The sequence below is a fragment of the Bombus flavifrons genome, chromosome 6 (genome assembly GCF_040668555.2).
Source record: "Bombus flavifrons isolate JBK064 chromosome 6, iyBomFlav1_principal, whole genome shotgun sequence".
Taxonomy (NCBI): Eukaryota; Metazoa; Arthropoda; class Insecta; order Hymenoptera; family Apidae; genus Bombus; species Bombus flavifrons.
Window position 1 is genome coordinate 10,973,973 of NC_138447.1, and position 16,676 is coordinate 10,990,648.

Below are 16,676 nucleotides of genomic sequence, written 5' to 3' on the forward strand. Positions count from 1 at the left end.
CATTGATCGATATTACGATAATAAAACGAATCGATCTGTAGCTGCGTAAATCTGGAAAATTAGCATCGCCGATGACAATCTTGGTTTCCAATCTGAACGTACTAGCGCCACGCTGATTCGTGACACTTAATGAGAAACACGCGCGGCGAAACGATTCGCAACCTGACATTATCTACCGCGTCAAACTCACGCCGGAGACCAGCTGTCTCGGCGATTGTCTTTTCCATTCAGATGCTAAATGTCAGAATGACATTCACCGGAGGAAATAGAACGGCTCTCGATGTCGCCGGGGCAGACACCTTCGGGGTGTTCTCTGCGATCGAAGGTATTCACGCTTCAGGAACGACATGTCAAGAGAGATCCATCAGGCTTAACGTAATAGATGCGCAAACTACATTAGCATGCCGCGTCGATTATTGGCATTAGTCCGCCATACCGTTATTTCACAGCATCGGTCATTTATAACCCTCAGTCATAAACCCTCGGATGAAATCGATATTACAGCCGACTCATCGATCCGCGAAAAATCGTAGGATCCTGAGAAATCGCGTAACGAATGCAGCGACGCTTTTACGTCAGGTGTTACCTTCTTCGAGGTTTCCCAACGTTGCCTCTCTTCTACGTTCGTGTTCATTGTCGACTCTAGACTCGTCTCAGGTGTCGCTTAAAAGAAAGAAAAAAATTCAGTCCCATGCGATCGGGACACCGCGATTTACGCGTTCCAACGTCGCGCGCGACGTTTCTTTCCAGTACGTGAGAAACAATCGTTGAGCAGTTCTACTTTCGCACGTAATTCCTCTTTCCCTTGTGACGTTTCCTTGCCACCGTTGGTTTTTCTGTCCAACACGCGGATTCCACAGCGCCCTGCCACCTTGGCTCACCAGCCGTACGTGCAAACCGATATTAATTGAACTAAACACTCACGCACGAGGAACGAGCCACGCATACGGAAACGAAGGACGCGCGTAATAGGCTACCGCTCGAGAACATGAACACTTACGTGGTGTAGAAATAGAGTCGCAAGGGTTAGCAACCCCTGAATTACACGTAGTTCCCCGGCAGAACGGTTAAGGGGAGAAAATTTGCATATTATAAGTAGTACACGCTGCCGAGTCTGATATCATCGGCTTGGGGACCTCGTTATTCTGTGCATGCGTACAATTCGAGCGTGTGCACCGGCAATCTAGCCTCTTCGACCACTCTTAAAAGTTTGTCTTGAAACTTCCTTAACGATACTTTCCAGCAATTATGCGAATCGTTTCTTCTATAGACAGGATTAAGACAGGGCTTACTAAAAATGAAGTAGTTGTCAAAGGAAAGCGTTGGTGTTGGTAATCTGATTTTAGAATTTACAATTTTAAAATAATTATTGCGCGGTATTTACTGGTAGCAGATTTGTATCGTTATGCTTTTATACTCTTCAGGATGTTCACTATGAAAACGTTGAACCATCAAAATTTGGTTAGTAATTTTACACGAACGAGTTTGGAGAAAGAATTTAAGAGGAAATCTGGATCTTTAATTGAAAAATTACGAGCGTAATGCGTCTATTTTTCCCGTAGCTCGTGTTATGCGAGTTTTATAAAGGAAATGTGTGTATTATCGTGCCGATTCACGTCGTCGATCGTGGCTCCTGTACGAGATATAACAACAAGTCGGACGATAGTTTATCGGTAAATATTGCACTTGGTAAATTATGGTACGTGACGCAAACATGCAGAGGGACGTAAACATCCTTGCAAGACGGAGATCGGATTAAGTAGATCGGATCCACCTTGGGTCAGACAGGCGAAGGTCCGCGGTAAGGGCTTAAGGTACTGTTTCGAAGCACGACTGTTGTCTTAAGATAATCAAGAAACCCAAACGGCTTAACTAGACGACGAGTTTATAATTCCAACTTGGAAAGTAGTTATCGGAAGACAACCATATCTTTAGACATTTAACAGATAAAAGATATTATCGTTCAGACATAGAAAATAGAACAGATTTTTCTACGATCGATTAAATTCCTTTATGATCCCGTCTTGATTAACATAATTAAAATTCCAAATAACTTGTAGATGGAAAGTAGTCTTCTATGCTATCTAAGGAACAATAATTTCTATTTTATCTTTCATTTATAAAAGAAGGAGTAGACTGACATTGTTTGTAAATTCATTTCATCCATCAACGTGCTTAAAAATCCAACTTGCAAGGCAAAGTAGCCCTCTATGATTATCGAGATAACAAGAGTCATTACTTTTACCTTTTATCCATAGAAAACGGTAAAACTTTGCTTATTATATATCGAAGAATTTATTCTACTGATAAAAATTCTGTACAATTTCTTGTCGATCAACACGCTTAAAATACTCGCTGGTGTTTCGTTCCGGAGGACATTTTTCACGACGACGGCAGCACGAGTTCTTCAACGAATTTCAGCTGGGTAATTCCACTTAAGACGCTGTCAAATCCTTATTCAAAGAGTAAATTCTTTCGCACGTTCCAGTCCCGGTGAAGAGGATGGATAGTTACGGTATGCGATGAGGCTTGCTTAACGGACGAGCTTAATTAATAAGGACACGCGATATCCTAACTCGTAAGATGATGGCGGGATGGTAAAGCATAGTTGAAGTCCCGAGGGAGTCCTTTGTTGTCGAGAGGGTCAGGACGAGCGACCTGCCACTTTAACCCACCTTAAGGGGTTACGTCTTAAGGAGTTTTGAACCTTCCAGAACATCCGATGATCGTAATCTCCGGCAGATTCGAAGCAGCGACGTGGACAGCGCGTCGCGCGGGTGAAAGCGATACGCTTGCACGGTCAGCATACATATTTTGCGACAGAACAGGGATATCGACCACGTTTATAGCGGTATCGCTGTCAAAGGATGTCAACTGGTATTCCCTAGGATTATGTAGATCGCGGGACTAAGCGTAATCGATGATCGCTACGCGTGACGCTGCTTTTGAAAAGTATCGAATGCTCGATGTTCAAAGCGTTTAATTACCTGTGGTTGAAGATGAATCACTTGTCTCTTGATGTGCGCCAGAGTCGCGGTCGATGGCGGATGCACCGCCATGTTCGCAAAAACCAGTCTTTCCTCGTAGTCGCTCTCGCACAGGATTTTGTTCTCGCACAAGAAGAACTTGTCGCCTATACAGAATCTAGGAACAGAGAAAGATGAAATTATTTTTACGGAGTGGCATTTCGTTAAAGTAGTAAGAGTAGCGTGGATTAGTATGACGAGGCTGGGAAATGGCAGAGGTTTGAAGAAATTTCGGCTAAGAGTTGTCGGAGATAGGCGGAGTAGTAAAGCGTGCTAATTCCTTTTAAGACCGTTTTCCGTTCTGCTCCGTCGAGGAAATTGCGAGAAAATAAAAACAGGCAGCGAAACGCCACCGGTACCCCGTAGCTTCCGAGAGTGTCTTCGAGGTCCTTTAAATGTAAATTTCCACTCGATTCGCAGACGCTACGTCGTACCTGGATTACCGCCGAGTCCATTTCTGCTCTAACCTTCTTTCCTGCACACCCCTTGCAGACGTTGAATACCGGAATCGAAGTCTTTTCCAACGATCCGCCAATAGCATTTACTTTGTCGCCACGGCTGTTTCATTTTTAACGCATCCGCATTGTAAAGCTTGTAAACCACGGAACATCTATATGTATAATTCGACTGAGTTTTGATAACGCGCAGGTAACTGTGATTTAAAATTCAACGAATGAAATCCATGGTATTTTCTACTGATCCTACGCGATGTACGCTATATACAGAAACGCAGATTTCGAAATGGTGGCGAAGTACGAACGTGCTTGGCTTGCGATATAAGAGAAATAAGGTTGCCGCGAGGGTTATACGCATCGACCAACTGTCGCCGGACGGGCGGTAAGAGACGCGTGGGAGAGGCGCTACTAAAATCAAAGATTTCGCATTTTTCCTTTTTATTGCCGGCTTAAAAGTCAATTTTTTCTGTAACCGCGCGAGAGAACGGGGCGCGGAATTCTAGATGTCCGCATAAAGGACGATACGCCGGAAATGCTAAAGAACCTTGGAAAACGAGGATCACGAAGGGTGGCTGCTTTCCAACGAACACAATAGATCCTCACAGGATCCACGAGGGACTCGAAAATCGTTTTGTCAGGATACCGCGACGCCTTGATATTCTCGTCAGGTGCCGTGAACACCGCTCTCAGAGTGTTATACGTACTTCGTATCGACCGTGGTATGACGAGCCTGTTTCCGCGATTTGTCTTCCAAGAATGAAACGCTCTTGTCCTTATTATTTAATTCCGTTATCTACCTCGCGTTTTTATTCCATTCACATCGTAAAATACGATTGTTAACATTTCTAAACTATTACGACGAATTTTAAGATTTGTCCTCTGCGTGATCTTCGTGTATTTTAATTTTCGCTCTGCTCGCGCGTTTATGGCTGTCGGGACGAGAAGGACGAAAAGTTGTTACATCGCAAAACAAAAGAGAGCGTGATCAAAGACAGATAAAAGATATTATCGTTGAGACATAGAAAATAGAACAGATTGTTCTACAATCGATTAAATTCCTTTATAATCCCGTCTTGATTAACACAATTAAAATTCCAAATAACTCGCAAAAAGAAAGTTTGTTACATATATACACAAATTATTAACCATAGACGTCGCGATTATGCCGTATTTATGCATTCACGTTCCAACATATTGTAATATCCGTACGTTGTTTCCATTCGATTCTCGCTGAAAGCTCAAAGCCTGGAGATGACGGGAAGTCATCGTTCAGGCGCGTAAACTTTTCGTAGGTGTAAACGTAGGGGGTGTATCTTAGTATCGTAACTCAGTGGTGAATAATAAAAGCATTTTTTTTTTTTTGGAGGGACAGTACATCGTGTACATACGGGCATTGCGTATTCAACGGATGTGCTGTCCCGTGCTGGGATCCTGTTTGAGTTTTATGTCGGGATTTCTGTCGAGTGGTTTATACCGGCGCTTATGTAAATGCAGACGTGATTTTTTTCAGCACCTCCCCGGGCCACTTGCACGAATATGCAGAGCATTTGCAGCATTCGAAACGAGCCTGGCCAGCAATCGTAACGCCAGTAATGGCCAACAAATGTATATGTATTTTTAAGTTGCTTCGGGCTAAATATTCTCGAGCTCGATGATGTGATCCGAGGTTATGCTATTAAATTCCGTGGAAATGGCGACAGAGTTAGCAACGATCTTTACTTTGCGTTCAGTCGAAGAAACGTAGAGCGGTTTCCGATACGTAACGCGATCGATAGCAGACAGGATGATTTAGCGTCATCAAAAATGAATTGAGATAGCATCTGTTCGCGTCCGTAACTGACATCGCGAACGGTGATCACCCTTCGATTTTCCATTCTTTTAATTCCGCGATTTCGAACGGTCGAGAGGAGAGAAGACAGGGAAACAGGCGGAAGAACGCGTGGGGTAGAGCAGAGGGTTACGGGAGGGAAAGAAAATAGCGAGAGAAGCGAAGAGCGATCGGAACATCTAGCATGGACCGCCATAAAAAGCAATGCTCCACCGTAACGGGGTACGATAAGTGCCATGGTGCGAAGTAAAATCGATCCCGGGGGCAGCTTCGAATCGTGTGCCATAAAAAGGGAACATTAGAGCGAGATGATGATGGTAAGCTACAGAAAGGAAGAAGGATGAAAGCAACGAGATCGTAGCGTAATGGTGTTGTGATTTTCCGACTAGATACGCGTTACACGTCTGTGCAATGTTAAACGCTTCGAGCATTAGTGACGTTAAATGGCGTTGAAACGTTCTCGTTCGCGGTAATGTCATTTCGAGGCAACGTCGTATTCGGAAAAAAGTCCAGTTTCATACAGCTTTCTTTCATAGAGCTTTAGAAATAGAAGCCAAGCGTTTCGAAATTTTTTTCCAGGTATCTATTAACGCATAGGAAAACTAGAAAACGAGATGATCGCGAAGGGGTTGTCTTGCAAACAGTTAACCGTTCCCCGCGTTTCGACTTTAACGTTGCTAAGTCGAGAGGAAGCTCCCGAGATTCGTCGGCAAACAGAGCGAGTTGTCGAAGCAGTAGGATGAGAAACCCCAAAAGGCAACACTTCGGCGGTAGTCAAGACCTGAGACTGGGAGGTGGGAGGTGGTGCAACGTTGGCGAGAAGGTGGTTGCAGAGAATAAATTTTGTACTTGATCGCGGAATCCCTACGCGGCAGAGAAGAGCGAGAGAAAGGGTCTACATTCTTGGTAGTTGCCGGTGCTCCTACTCAATTTGCATCAAACTATGGAGAGACAACCATCCCCGCCTCCAAACGTCCCACCCCAGTAGCTTCTCGCAGAGCTACCGTTCTAGCACCTGATGGAGCTGTACACTCCACCTCCCCTCCCTCTTCGACGTTCTACAGTCGAGACTAACGCGTTTAGCAGAGACTCGAACCCCTAATCAGATCTTCCGCCGACACCAGGGTTTCTAAGGTGCTGCTAAGTGTGAAGTTAATGGAGTCAAGACGCTGTTCCTTCGCGTCGAGACGTTCTCCCGATATGACGTTAGGTAGTCTTGTCTGTTTAAGAAACAGTAAGAATTCCAGCCACCATCGTAACTAGTTTTATCAAAATATCGTTGGGATTTTTATTATGGTACCGAAAAGTAAAATAATAACTAGATGTAATAATAACTAGATGTAATAATAATTTTCAAGTACAATACAACTTAAAAAAAGATTAAGAGTATGGTTCAAAAGTCACAGACACGCGTCTCTTTCTCTATTTTATACTCTGTTCTTTCATTCACCAGTACTCGTATTGTTAGCACTCAAAACTCGCTCTTTTCATTTCTTTTGATTTCTAGAACACCTTAAATTTATACAGGCAAAAATTGACGATTCATCGGATCCTTCGGGTTATTTCTCGCGATGCCACCTCATATCTGACCGCTTTATTTCGATAATGGCTGCTTACCTAGTGCGTTCTCCTGTTAATTAATTCAGACTGTCGGGGTATCAGGGAACTGTGACGCGCTAATTCGATCAGAAGTGAATTCGCTCGGTTCGGTAGCGAGGGCTGGTCGCTGTGGCGCTTGGGGGAAGTGCGCTGCCTTTGCTTCCAAGACAGATTTACCCCCGTAGACAGTTGACGTCGCTATCTAAATGTCGCTGCAGAGACGCGTCGGAATGCCACTCGATAATACACAACGCGACGTCTCGAATCCGCGACTCATTGTCCGACCGTACGGTGCACGTTGACATGGAAATGTTCACGGGCCCTACGTCATGTCACGCATCCCATCGACGTCGAACCGATGGGCTCAAGACTTCGAATACAGCGGACGATTTTTTTTTTTTTTTAATTAGTAGGATGAATGTCGTAACGCGTTATCGAACGAAGAAAAATATTGGTAGTTAATTTTAAAGAACGAAATTAATGAAATTTTCTAATGAAATTTTCTAGTGAAATTTTCTAGTGAAATTTTCCAAAACGAATATAGAAATCCACCAGTGTAGGGTTCATTTGATATTCCGTTTGGGTATTCAGCTATAAAGTACGCGAAGGGAGCATTCGTCTTTCTATTAATTTCTATGCGGCGTGAAATTACGCGCCGCCGACCCTAAGCTATATTAATAACCTAGATTACGAAGGAAATTAAGACAACGATGGGTCGTTGATACCTTTAGGAACGCGGCTTTGTTGCTTCGAAGGGGTTGAATCGGCTGGATGAAACTGCGATATTTCTATGCGACACGTTCACTGTCCCTTCGTCATCGTTTGAACGCCTTATAAAGCCTCTGTCTTATCGAACAATTGCTACGTATCGCTCTTTACTTTACGGGGAAGAATCACCGCGATTTTTCGTCTCCAACTTCTCAAACCCTTTAGTTTCTTGTATATATCGTTCTATCGTTCTTTCTCGCCGATATTGTTCGCTGTTATGCTAATGCAAATCGTATTAATATGTAACGAGCCCCGACGAAAGAGAGATAGAGGGAAAAAAAGAACGCATTATCGTAAATATGCGGAGCCGAGAGCGGTTGGCGGCTGTTGAAGTTGAATCGGGTCCGCGTATCACAAATCGATCGGCTTGGTCGCCCTCGTGGTTGGAGAAAAAAGTTCCAAGGCAAAACGCAATCACATCAAAGATTATTTCCGCCAATAAAACGGAAGTCGAGTTTTGGTCGGAAGCGGAAGAAGAGAGGGAGGCTGTACGAATCGTTCTCGGTCGCGGAACTAGACGAGGGCAAGTTCCATACTAAGAAAACGGGAGGGGGAACACGAGAAACAGAGAGAAAGAGAGAAAGATCGACGGGGTAAAGATAGAACTGAAGAGGGAAGGGTGGCAGCGAGAGGTTAGACCGACAAGCACGGCAATAAATCTACCGTTCGCCTGAAGCAGGTACTTATCAGTTCTCTAGGATCATCCGCGACACCGGTGACTGCGAGAAAAGCCTGGCGGGCTCTCATCTCTGGAAATTGACATCGAGTTCCAAGCAAGCTCGTCAATCTTCAACCATGTTCGTCGATCGCGTCGCTGTCTTTCTAGATCCTGTTGCGACTTCCCTTCGATGAGAGAAGATAGAGCATCCGAATCGAAGGAAACGTTTCGGCGTTTCCAACGTTTTCCATCGTTTCGTACAGGACGAGCGGTTGAAAGGCGTAGGAATCGCGGTTTCGATTCGACGCGCGATTATCTCGGTTTCACGGAAGCGTATTGGCTGGATATGGCAGCATAACAGTATGGATAGTCGGCACACGATCGATGCCCATTTCGGAAGGCTAAGCTTCCACTCTGCATAATTGCCAGTTAACGGCAACGAACTATAATGCGCTGGCATGAACCCACACACGCGTCGGACGCACGCATGTAAACTCCGCTTTGGACAGACATCGTCCTCTCCCCTGCGGCTCGCAGGCATCGATTTTTCCTTTTTTTTTTCCTTGTTTGTTTTCCAACGGCGGCCGAACAAAACGCGATGGTCCTTCAGCCCGCTGGAAATTGACAAAACAGTTTTTGGCAGAGCCAGGCGAGAACTTAATTGGTGAATATAACGAGGGAATCTGCCAATTATGGCAGCGGCCCATAGTCGATCGATCTGCTCGGAAGCACGTACTCGTGCTCATCGATGAGCATCGTCGAGAAGTACGCTACCGTACTCCATAATTCCAGATAAACTCCGGCTAATTTGAATTGGCCAATGGGAAGCAGCCGCATTCGAGAGACCGTATACCGGAAGTGGATGTCCGTGGTCCGCTAAGTCACTTTGGTTTACGAGCTGACGTGCCACTAAGGGGAACCGGGTTAAACATGACTTACGCTGCTACCTAAGTTTCCTACCATGAAGTAGCCCGTAGCAGCCTAGTACAAGCTTGATCTTTCAACTCTGAAATCTTCCATGTACCGATATCGAATATCGAAGTTATCCAGCAGCTATAGCAGTAAAACCGTAAGTGTAACCGGCGGGCATTGTCGAGGTTTTGTTTCGGTTCCGTTCATCGTCATTTCACGAGCCAGCTTCGGGCAAGTTGGTCCATGGTCTGGACTATCGACGAGTATCACGGTCGAGACGAATTGATCTACGTGTACGACCTTTCTTCGCTATCTCGGATAATTCATATCGATAACGAGACAAAGACTGTGACGATTTTGTATTTGAATATTTTACTTTTGTTCAGAAACGTTGATAAGTTTGAAAATTTTACGTATGTCGGAGCGCCGAGCGAACGATTTATGTTTTTCATCAAACGTACAGGAACGCGCCAACGAAACGCGTAAAAGTAAGCGTGCAGGACGTTTAAAAAGCGCTGATTCAATTTTACACTCGAAAAGAGAGCGGCATTGCCCTCGACGCATAGTTGTGCATTGTGGATGACAGGGATACCAGCGATGGTGTTGACGTTCCTGTAATTTGGCTGGAAAATATCCAAATCGTTCGCGTAATTCTATCGAAAACTGTAGATTGTTTCGATGTTAATTCTGTCGTTAAAATCAATTTCAAAGCAGTCCGTGCGAGTCATTTACTCGAAGCGATACGGTGTAACGGAAATGGGTGATGAAAGCCAACGTTCCGCCAAACGTTCGACCGTTTCGTGGCGTTAGTTTTTTCTTTGTTTTAGTTTTGTTTAACATTTGTTGTTCTTTCTCGTCTTGTTATATGCGCGAGCGTGAAATCTGCGTCGCATTATACGAATCGAGCGTATCCCGGAACGGATTTAATAAATTGCACCCCACGGGAGAATAATGCGACCCTCTTCGTGCAAGGGTTATGAACGTAAACCCCAAAATTAAGCTCACAATTAAAGAGATCCATGGAGTCGATTTAAGTGGCTGAAACTCGTTGGATGATTTAGATTTCTTGTTTATTCTTGTAAGGTTGATCTAGTCTTCTTCAACGGTATCTTTTCAATGAAAACCATGCTAAAATAGTTGGAAATATAGACAAACTTTTTACATATACCTGGAATACCTATGGTGGCTGAGAAGCAGAAGGTCTTGGAATTAGAAGGTAAGATGCTTCGAAGGTTTAATCAACAAATTGGTCCCCTAGGAGTTCTCCTGCGTAGGACCGTGAACACGCATAATTCAAAGTTGCAAAGGCCATGGTTTAATTACCAAATCTTGTCCGGAGTTAGGTGCAAGGAACCAGGCTGCAAACTTCTTGGCTCGAGTTAATGTGTGCGTAAGCCGTGGTTTATTATCATACGGAGAAACTGTATGGCCAATCGTGATTATTGTCGGGACTTGCACGTGTTAATTTCCTTAATACGATCGCTTATTTTTGAAAAACACGGGATGAGCTCCTTATCCGATAACTTACAGGTCTGACTAACAGCCTTATCTCGCTTAGGGCAGCTTGTTTGACTTCTAACAGTACCTCCTTCTGACCGGTAGCTCTTGATAACTGAATATCCTGAATATCCTAGAGGGGAGAAACAGTAAGAGAGGAAGAGATAGAGTTCTGGTAGCGGGCTTAGCTAGCCTAATCCTTTCTGTGGGTCGGCTTTGCATTAAGCAAAGTCCATCAACTTGGCGTAAAGCTGCAGGAGTTTCAAAGACTATATATAGCGATGCATTAATACAGTATTATCTAATAATTGGTGAAAATTTCATCCCGACTCGAACTTTGCGAGCGAACATCGTTCGGCTATTCTCTCTTTGATCGATTCTCGTCCGATGGTGAAAATAATAGCAACCGTTTCGTATTTCGTCGAGTTTTTTTTTTCGTTCTCTCCGATTGAAGTTCGTTGAACCGTTCGAAATGAAAGGAGGAAAGAAGAGAGTTAAGTTAATTCTTAGGAGCGAAGTAACGGCCATATTTCTCAATAAACAATAAATCAGCTAGGACGCCGAGTAAGGTATAACGCCCTCTCTTATAGATCGAGTTTTCCTCTTTCCTCTTTTCCGTGACACATGTCTTTACTCGCTTTTGCCCTTGGTCCTTCATTCCCTTCTGTCGTCCTTCGACTCTCGTTCGTTTGTCTCTTTCCGTCGCCTTTCGAGTCTCCAAGCCCCATTAATCTATGGTTATCTACGGCGTGCGCCGGATAAGTGCGTCGGAATGAGCCATTTCACCCTTGGGAGTTCGAATCCATCCTGTACCCTCGAACAGAAGCCCATCCGTAGACTGGCCCCTGGGCATCCTCTTTTACCCTTGTGATGAGCTGTGCAAAACTTTCTCTTTAACGAGATCATAATGACAGTGCCAACTATACGAAACAAAAACGTTCTGTGCCTGTACAATATATGTGGAATCGGAATATTGACGATCGTCCAACTACTATCGTCACATTATCGTCGAAGAAATGTTTTAGAAGATTGTACAGGATCGTTCATCCGAACAGGTCAAGACGAATAACCAAATTATTCATCCTCTACTTCCTATACTACTTTGTAAAAAAGAACATAATGTTCGGAAAACTGAAGCGGACCAGTTGCTTCTCCATCACGTTTAGCTGTTTCTTCTTTAACACGTTGAATTTATTCTCGATGCGAACAAACCATCATATTCACTATAGGAATACCGAAGATACTTATGCATTAATGGAAAATTTGAGGATGCAAAAATGCACATAATACGCAAAAGTGTATAAAATATTCGAGATATAGTATTCCTTATAGATACTCCGTAAACATTTGCAGTCGTTGTAAGAATACACATTCGTGTAACTGAAGTAGTACGTTTTAAGTGGAGTTATAATTTCTTCGTATAAACGAAGTGCGAATAAACAAGGTTCTACTGTATTTTGTTGAAGTTTTTGCAGCGATGTAATCTTCTATCTGTAGCGATGTAAGCAAGGGAAACGTAGGGGACCTAGGGCTGATCAAATTGTATTACGTCAGCAGGTTGCCATCGGCGAATCCTTAAACCTAGCTGTAACAACCGCAGCTCCTTTCCAGCGGTGAATAATGCTGCTAGGTTATCTTTTCACCTTCGAGTCTCATAAGTAAAGCGGAAAAGCAGCCTCCCCTGGCTGTCGGTAGATCCGACCTAACGAACTAAAGAACAACTTTACTTTGCACGCGAACCCCTGGTCTTCTTTCTCTCTCGTCCTGTCGCCGCCAGGTCCTCGACGTAGAGCTTGCCCTTATCGCCGGGAAAGTTAAGTGGAAGAAAATGCGTCTTCTAAAAACAGGGAGACGGCGAGTAAAGTTGAAATTGATGCACTGGACGGGACCCTGAACCCATGAGGTTTACGTGTCGCAAGCTGCTCCCAGCACCACCTTCTTCCTCTCGAAAGTTGCGTCGATGGACGCCCATCTATTATCGTAATCTAGCTTTCTGTGACGTGTCTATAAAGATCTTTTCTTATCGATTCGATAGCGATATGTCGATTTACCTTGATTTTATAAAACGGTCGTAAAGGTTTGTAAAAGGTATCGATATTCGATGAAAGATACTTTCGTATTAAGACGCGATATAATTAGTAAGGTTGGAAAGTATCATAGAAATTTCAGGAATGTTATTTCCTTTACGACTGTCGAGACGAAGCAAACGAACAGACTGTTGGGGACGGCGCGAGTTATACGCTCGCTTAGCTATAGGCAGTGTTATTGCAACCGTATAGCAACCGAATAGTCTAGGTTTCCGAACTGACGTTGGACGTGACAAGTGATATTATACCGAGTCGTCTAACTCCATTGCAGCCCACTAGATACGGGGTGTCTGACACAGACGCTCGGTAACTCAGAAACCAATGTGTCACAGAGAAACGGGGCTTCAGATTGCGCCTTAGTTTCATTGTGACCTGCCCGAGACAGTCGACGCCGCGTTGTTTCACCCCTGTTGGCTTATCGGTCCATAATGAGCAACCGTACAGACCGTTTAAACGAAACCACTGATTCCTGGATCTTCGATTCTGCTAAACGCGTGCAAACGTACAACACATTTTTTCCATCTGTGAATAATAGCTGGACATTGGGGTGGTTGCGATGCGCGATCGTGACGAAGCATCGAGAATACGGATTATAAATCGCGGATGTTGATGGGAAAGGCATCGTTCGATAAATTGGCATTTTATTATCGCTAATAACCACCCCAAATTATTGTCTAGCGATATTTACGCCGAGGCTAACCTCCAGCGCCGCACGTTCGACCGCGTCGTGCACAGGTACACGCACACATATGCGCAGTGTGTGCCATTCGCACATCGAACGTGTCCGCGTAGAGGTACACGCGCTTTTCGTGATCGTATTTTCACCATTATTTACGCGTCGCGTGCATACGGTTTTCGCTTCTACGCGGGCTTACGAATGTTTATCGGCAAAAATTAACGGGCAATTTGTACCGGGCGCATTGTCGCCGGTAATTATTATTTTATCGACGGTCACGCGCGAGAGCGCGGCCGATCTCCCGCGCTCTCATTATTTATTGGCTCTCGTATTCGATTCACCAACGGCACACCCGCTTCCATCCACCACCGCTTTTCGAAGAATTTGCTTAGCGGACAAACGTAAATTCGCCCGATATTATCACATGCTGGCTATTAAAGCGTTCGTCGCATAGTTCCACGAACTAATTTGCAATTGAAGTTTCCTATTAAGGGGTAGACCGCGTTTCTGTGATTACACAAGCCGTCTAACATTACGTTGCACACGTCGAGTTTGTCAACCGACAAAGCATTCGAGTCTGACGCAAACATCAGCTCGATTCGTAACCCCATCTACATGTACACGCGCCTTTCTCCCCTCCATTTTCCCATACCGATCGTTGGCTAATGTCGGTGCGCTTTCCCGTTATTTTCCCAAGGACCGAGTCCGATTACAAAGTCGAACATGTTTCGCATCGTTTCGCTTCGGTAATATCGTCCAGAGGCGTACAGCGCGATCGTCGACGCGCAGTTTTCCCTAATTGGCTCGGCTCATGCCGAGTCATGCACAGGGGAAAAAGAATTACATTTCGCGGCACGCCGCGCGTTGTTTATAAACGTGCAGGCACACCGCTGCATGAAAACAAATGTTTGTAAAACACGAGGCTCGACCATGAACGATGAACGTCTGGTTTGCTACTATCGCACGCATAAGCTGCCAACCACTCCGGTAGTTTACAGCATGACGCATCGGAAGGAATTTCGTAACAGGATTCGCAACAGGCGCAACGCAACGACTACGGACGAATAGGCGGCGCGTACACACGAAGAGTCGCGTTTCACGCGTCTGGCATCGCGGATGCACTCGATTATATTTCGATTATGGTTATAGTAAATCTAAGCTGGGGGTAGATAGCCCGAGGGAAATCGCATTAATTTCTATAACGACATTCACCGCGGTGCGGCAATTTCGGTATCGTTTTATCGGCGGCCACGTAACGCAAATACGCGCGTATCTGTGTGACCGCCAGTGTGTATATAATATGAAGCGTATATAGGTGTGCAGGGATCTTTGCGCGTGTACAACCGCGTATCTACCGTTCGCCTCAGCTAATTTCGTGTTTGCTCGATTAATTTCCCGCGTTTAACGGAATTTGATGTTTCGTTAATTATTCTGTCGTGCGCGCTTCATACCGCACGCACGCCCCGACACGCATGCAGCTCTCGCCCCCGGTGATCGTTCACTACTTTTGCATGCAGCCATATCTGCCGCCTATCGTATCGCTGCTGGAGAATGCCGCGATCCGCTAATATCACCGTCCGAATTGACAGCTGGTGCGAATGTAATTTATGCGTATTGTTTTTCCCCCGTTTGTTTGTTTTTTTCTAACAGAACGATATAAATGTCAGTTTTCGTTCTACACCCACTATTTCATATTTAAAATATCACCGAAAATTTGTGAGAAATAAAACACCAGGCTGATGGAAGTAAAAAGTCCCATTGATCGAGACATCGGAAAACTGTACAAAATCGCACGTTCGTCTTTTATTCGAGTTCGTCCTCGACGAAAATCTTCGAGTAGTTCACTTTCTACGTTCCCTGTTTGGGGATACGCGCGATGTTTCGTCCTCGGCTGAAATCACGCAGAAATCGATCAGGCGACAATGCATGCGATGAAATATTAAAATAAAAGCAGGAAGCGCGAGGCATCGTTAAGGCGGTAAGCTCGCATTACTCGGGGCGAACTAATCGCAACTTGTCAGAGTGATATAGGGCATGTGTATACCTTATACGGGAAGAGTTTAATGCCCCGTTTAAGCCATGCGAGGCTTAGCTACGTCCATTTTCTAACAAGGCCCCTAAACCAGAGATTAAGTCATCACTTTGCATGAGAGCGCTTCAAAAATCCAAGGCTTACGTCTAGACACCGATACGGGCGCAAGCGTCGTTAGCAACTGCGAATTAATTACGACGCTAAGAGCAATATCTCTGCTTAGTTCATTTTTCTCTACAACGGATCTTTTTCGTCCTTCGTATTATCCGCTGTTATCGATGAAAAAATCGTTCGAATTTCATCGGAGAAACTAAAACTTCTTGTGAATATCGTCCTGCATATCGCAATTCTTTGATACGTACAAAAAGCTAATATGAATTTTTCATTTATTCGACTTGGTGCAAAGGTATTACTCATTTCTCTATTTAAGTCGACACGAATCTAACAAAAAGCAAAGATTCAGCGTGGCGTCGCATACGCGGGCCAAGTTTGCAACATTGCGTAGCCCATTATACATACACACAGATCTCTCGTTTGCTCGACTGTCGGGGGTTGAAAGGGTGCGCGGGGGTTTGTAATGGGTGACGGTGTGGCCGCGGGTACACGTTGGCGTGTGTGTATGCATTTACGTGCTACGTTGCCAATGATTTATGTATACCGCTAATTACCAGCATGCACTGCACTGTTTTATCCGGCGATCATAGTTTTATTAGGCCAACCTGTGCATTGCGGTATTGTCAGCGCCAAAAGCACCGCCGGCGAACAATCCGTACCGGCTGCGTGAAATGTGCCACGTTCACGGACTGCGCGATCGATTAACGTTTCGCATAAAGATTCCCGGTTATCGAGTACCGCTGATATTGACGAATTTTATTTGCTAAAAGAATTCTTCGGTAGCGGAATTATTCGAGTTAGCTTGGAAATTTTCAGTTAGTTAGAAATTGATAAGAGTAAGGATTCTAAGCATGGTTCTTTTCTATTTCCATTTTAATTCTTGTTGTGTACATATCGATTTCACTCGTATAACGTATTTCTCCTTTTTTTTTACTTCGAGCTTGAGTGCCAAAATACTGTTAGTCTTCCTCGGATTTGTCTTTTTTCTTCGTTTAGTCGAATCATCGTGATCTTCTATTTGATA

The 16,676-nt window shown here is 44.5% G+C and overlaps 1 protein-coding gene and 1 long non-coding RNA gene across 4 annotated transcripts in view; one reads left to right on the forward strand and one right to left on the reverse strand.

Moving 5' to 3' along the window:
- Positions 1-16,676, forward strand: part of LOC138181020 (uncharacterized) — a 92,753-nt gene that overhangs the window by 20,028 nt on the left and 56,049 nt on the right. The window lies entirely within an intron of this gene.
- Positions 1-16,676, reverse strand: part of LOC138181014 (LIM domain only protein 3) — a 70,481-nt gene that overhangs the window by 6,893 nt on the left and 46,912 nt on the right. Inside the window, exon 5 of the mRNA XM_069115465.1 lies at positions 2,988-3,144. Within this exon, the coding sequence (XP_068971566.1) occupies positions 2,988-3,144 (157 nt within the window). The remainder of the gene's footprint in view (positions 1-2,987; positions 3,145-16,676) is intronic.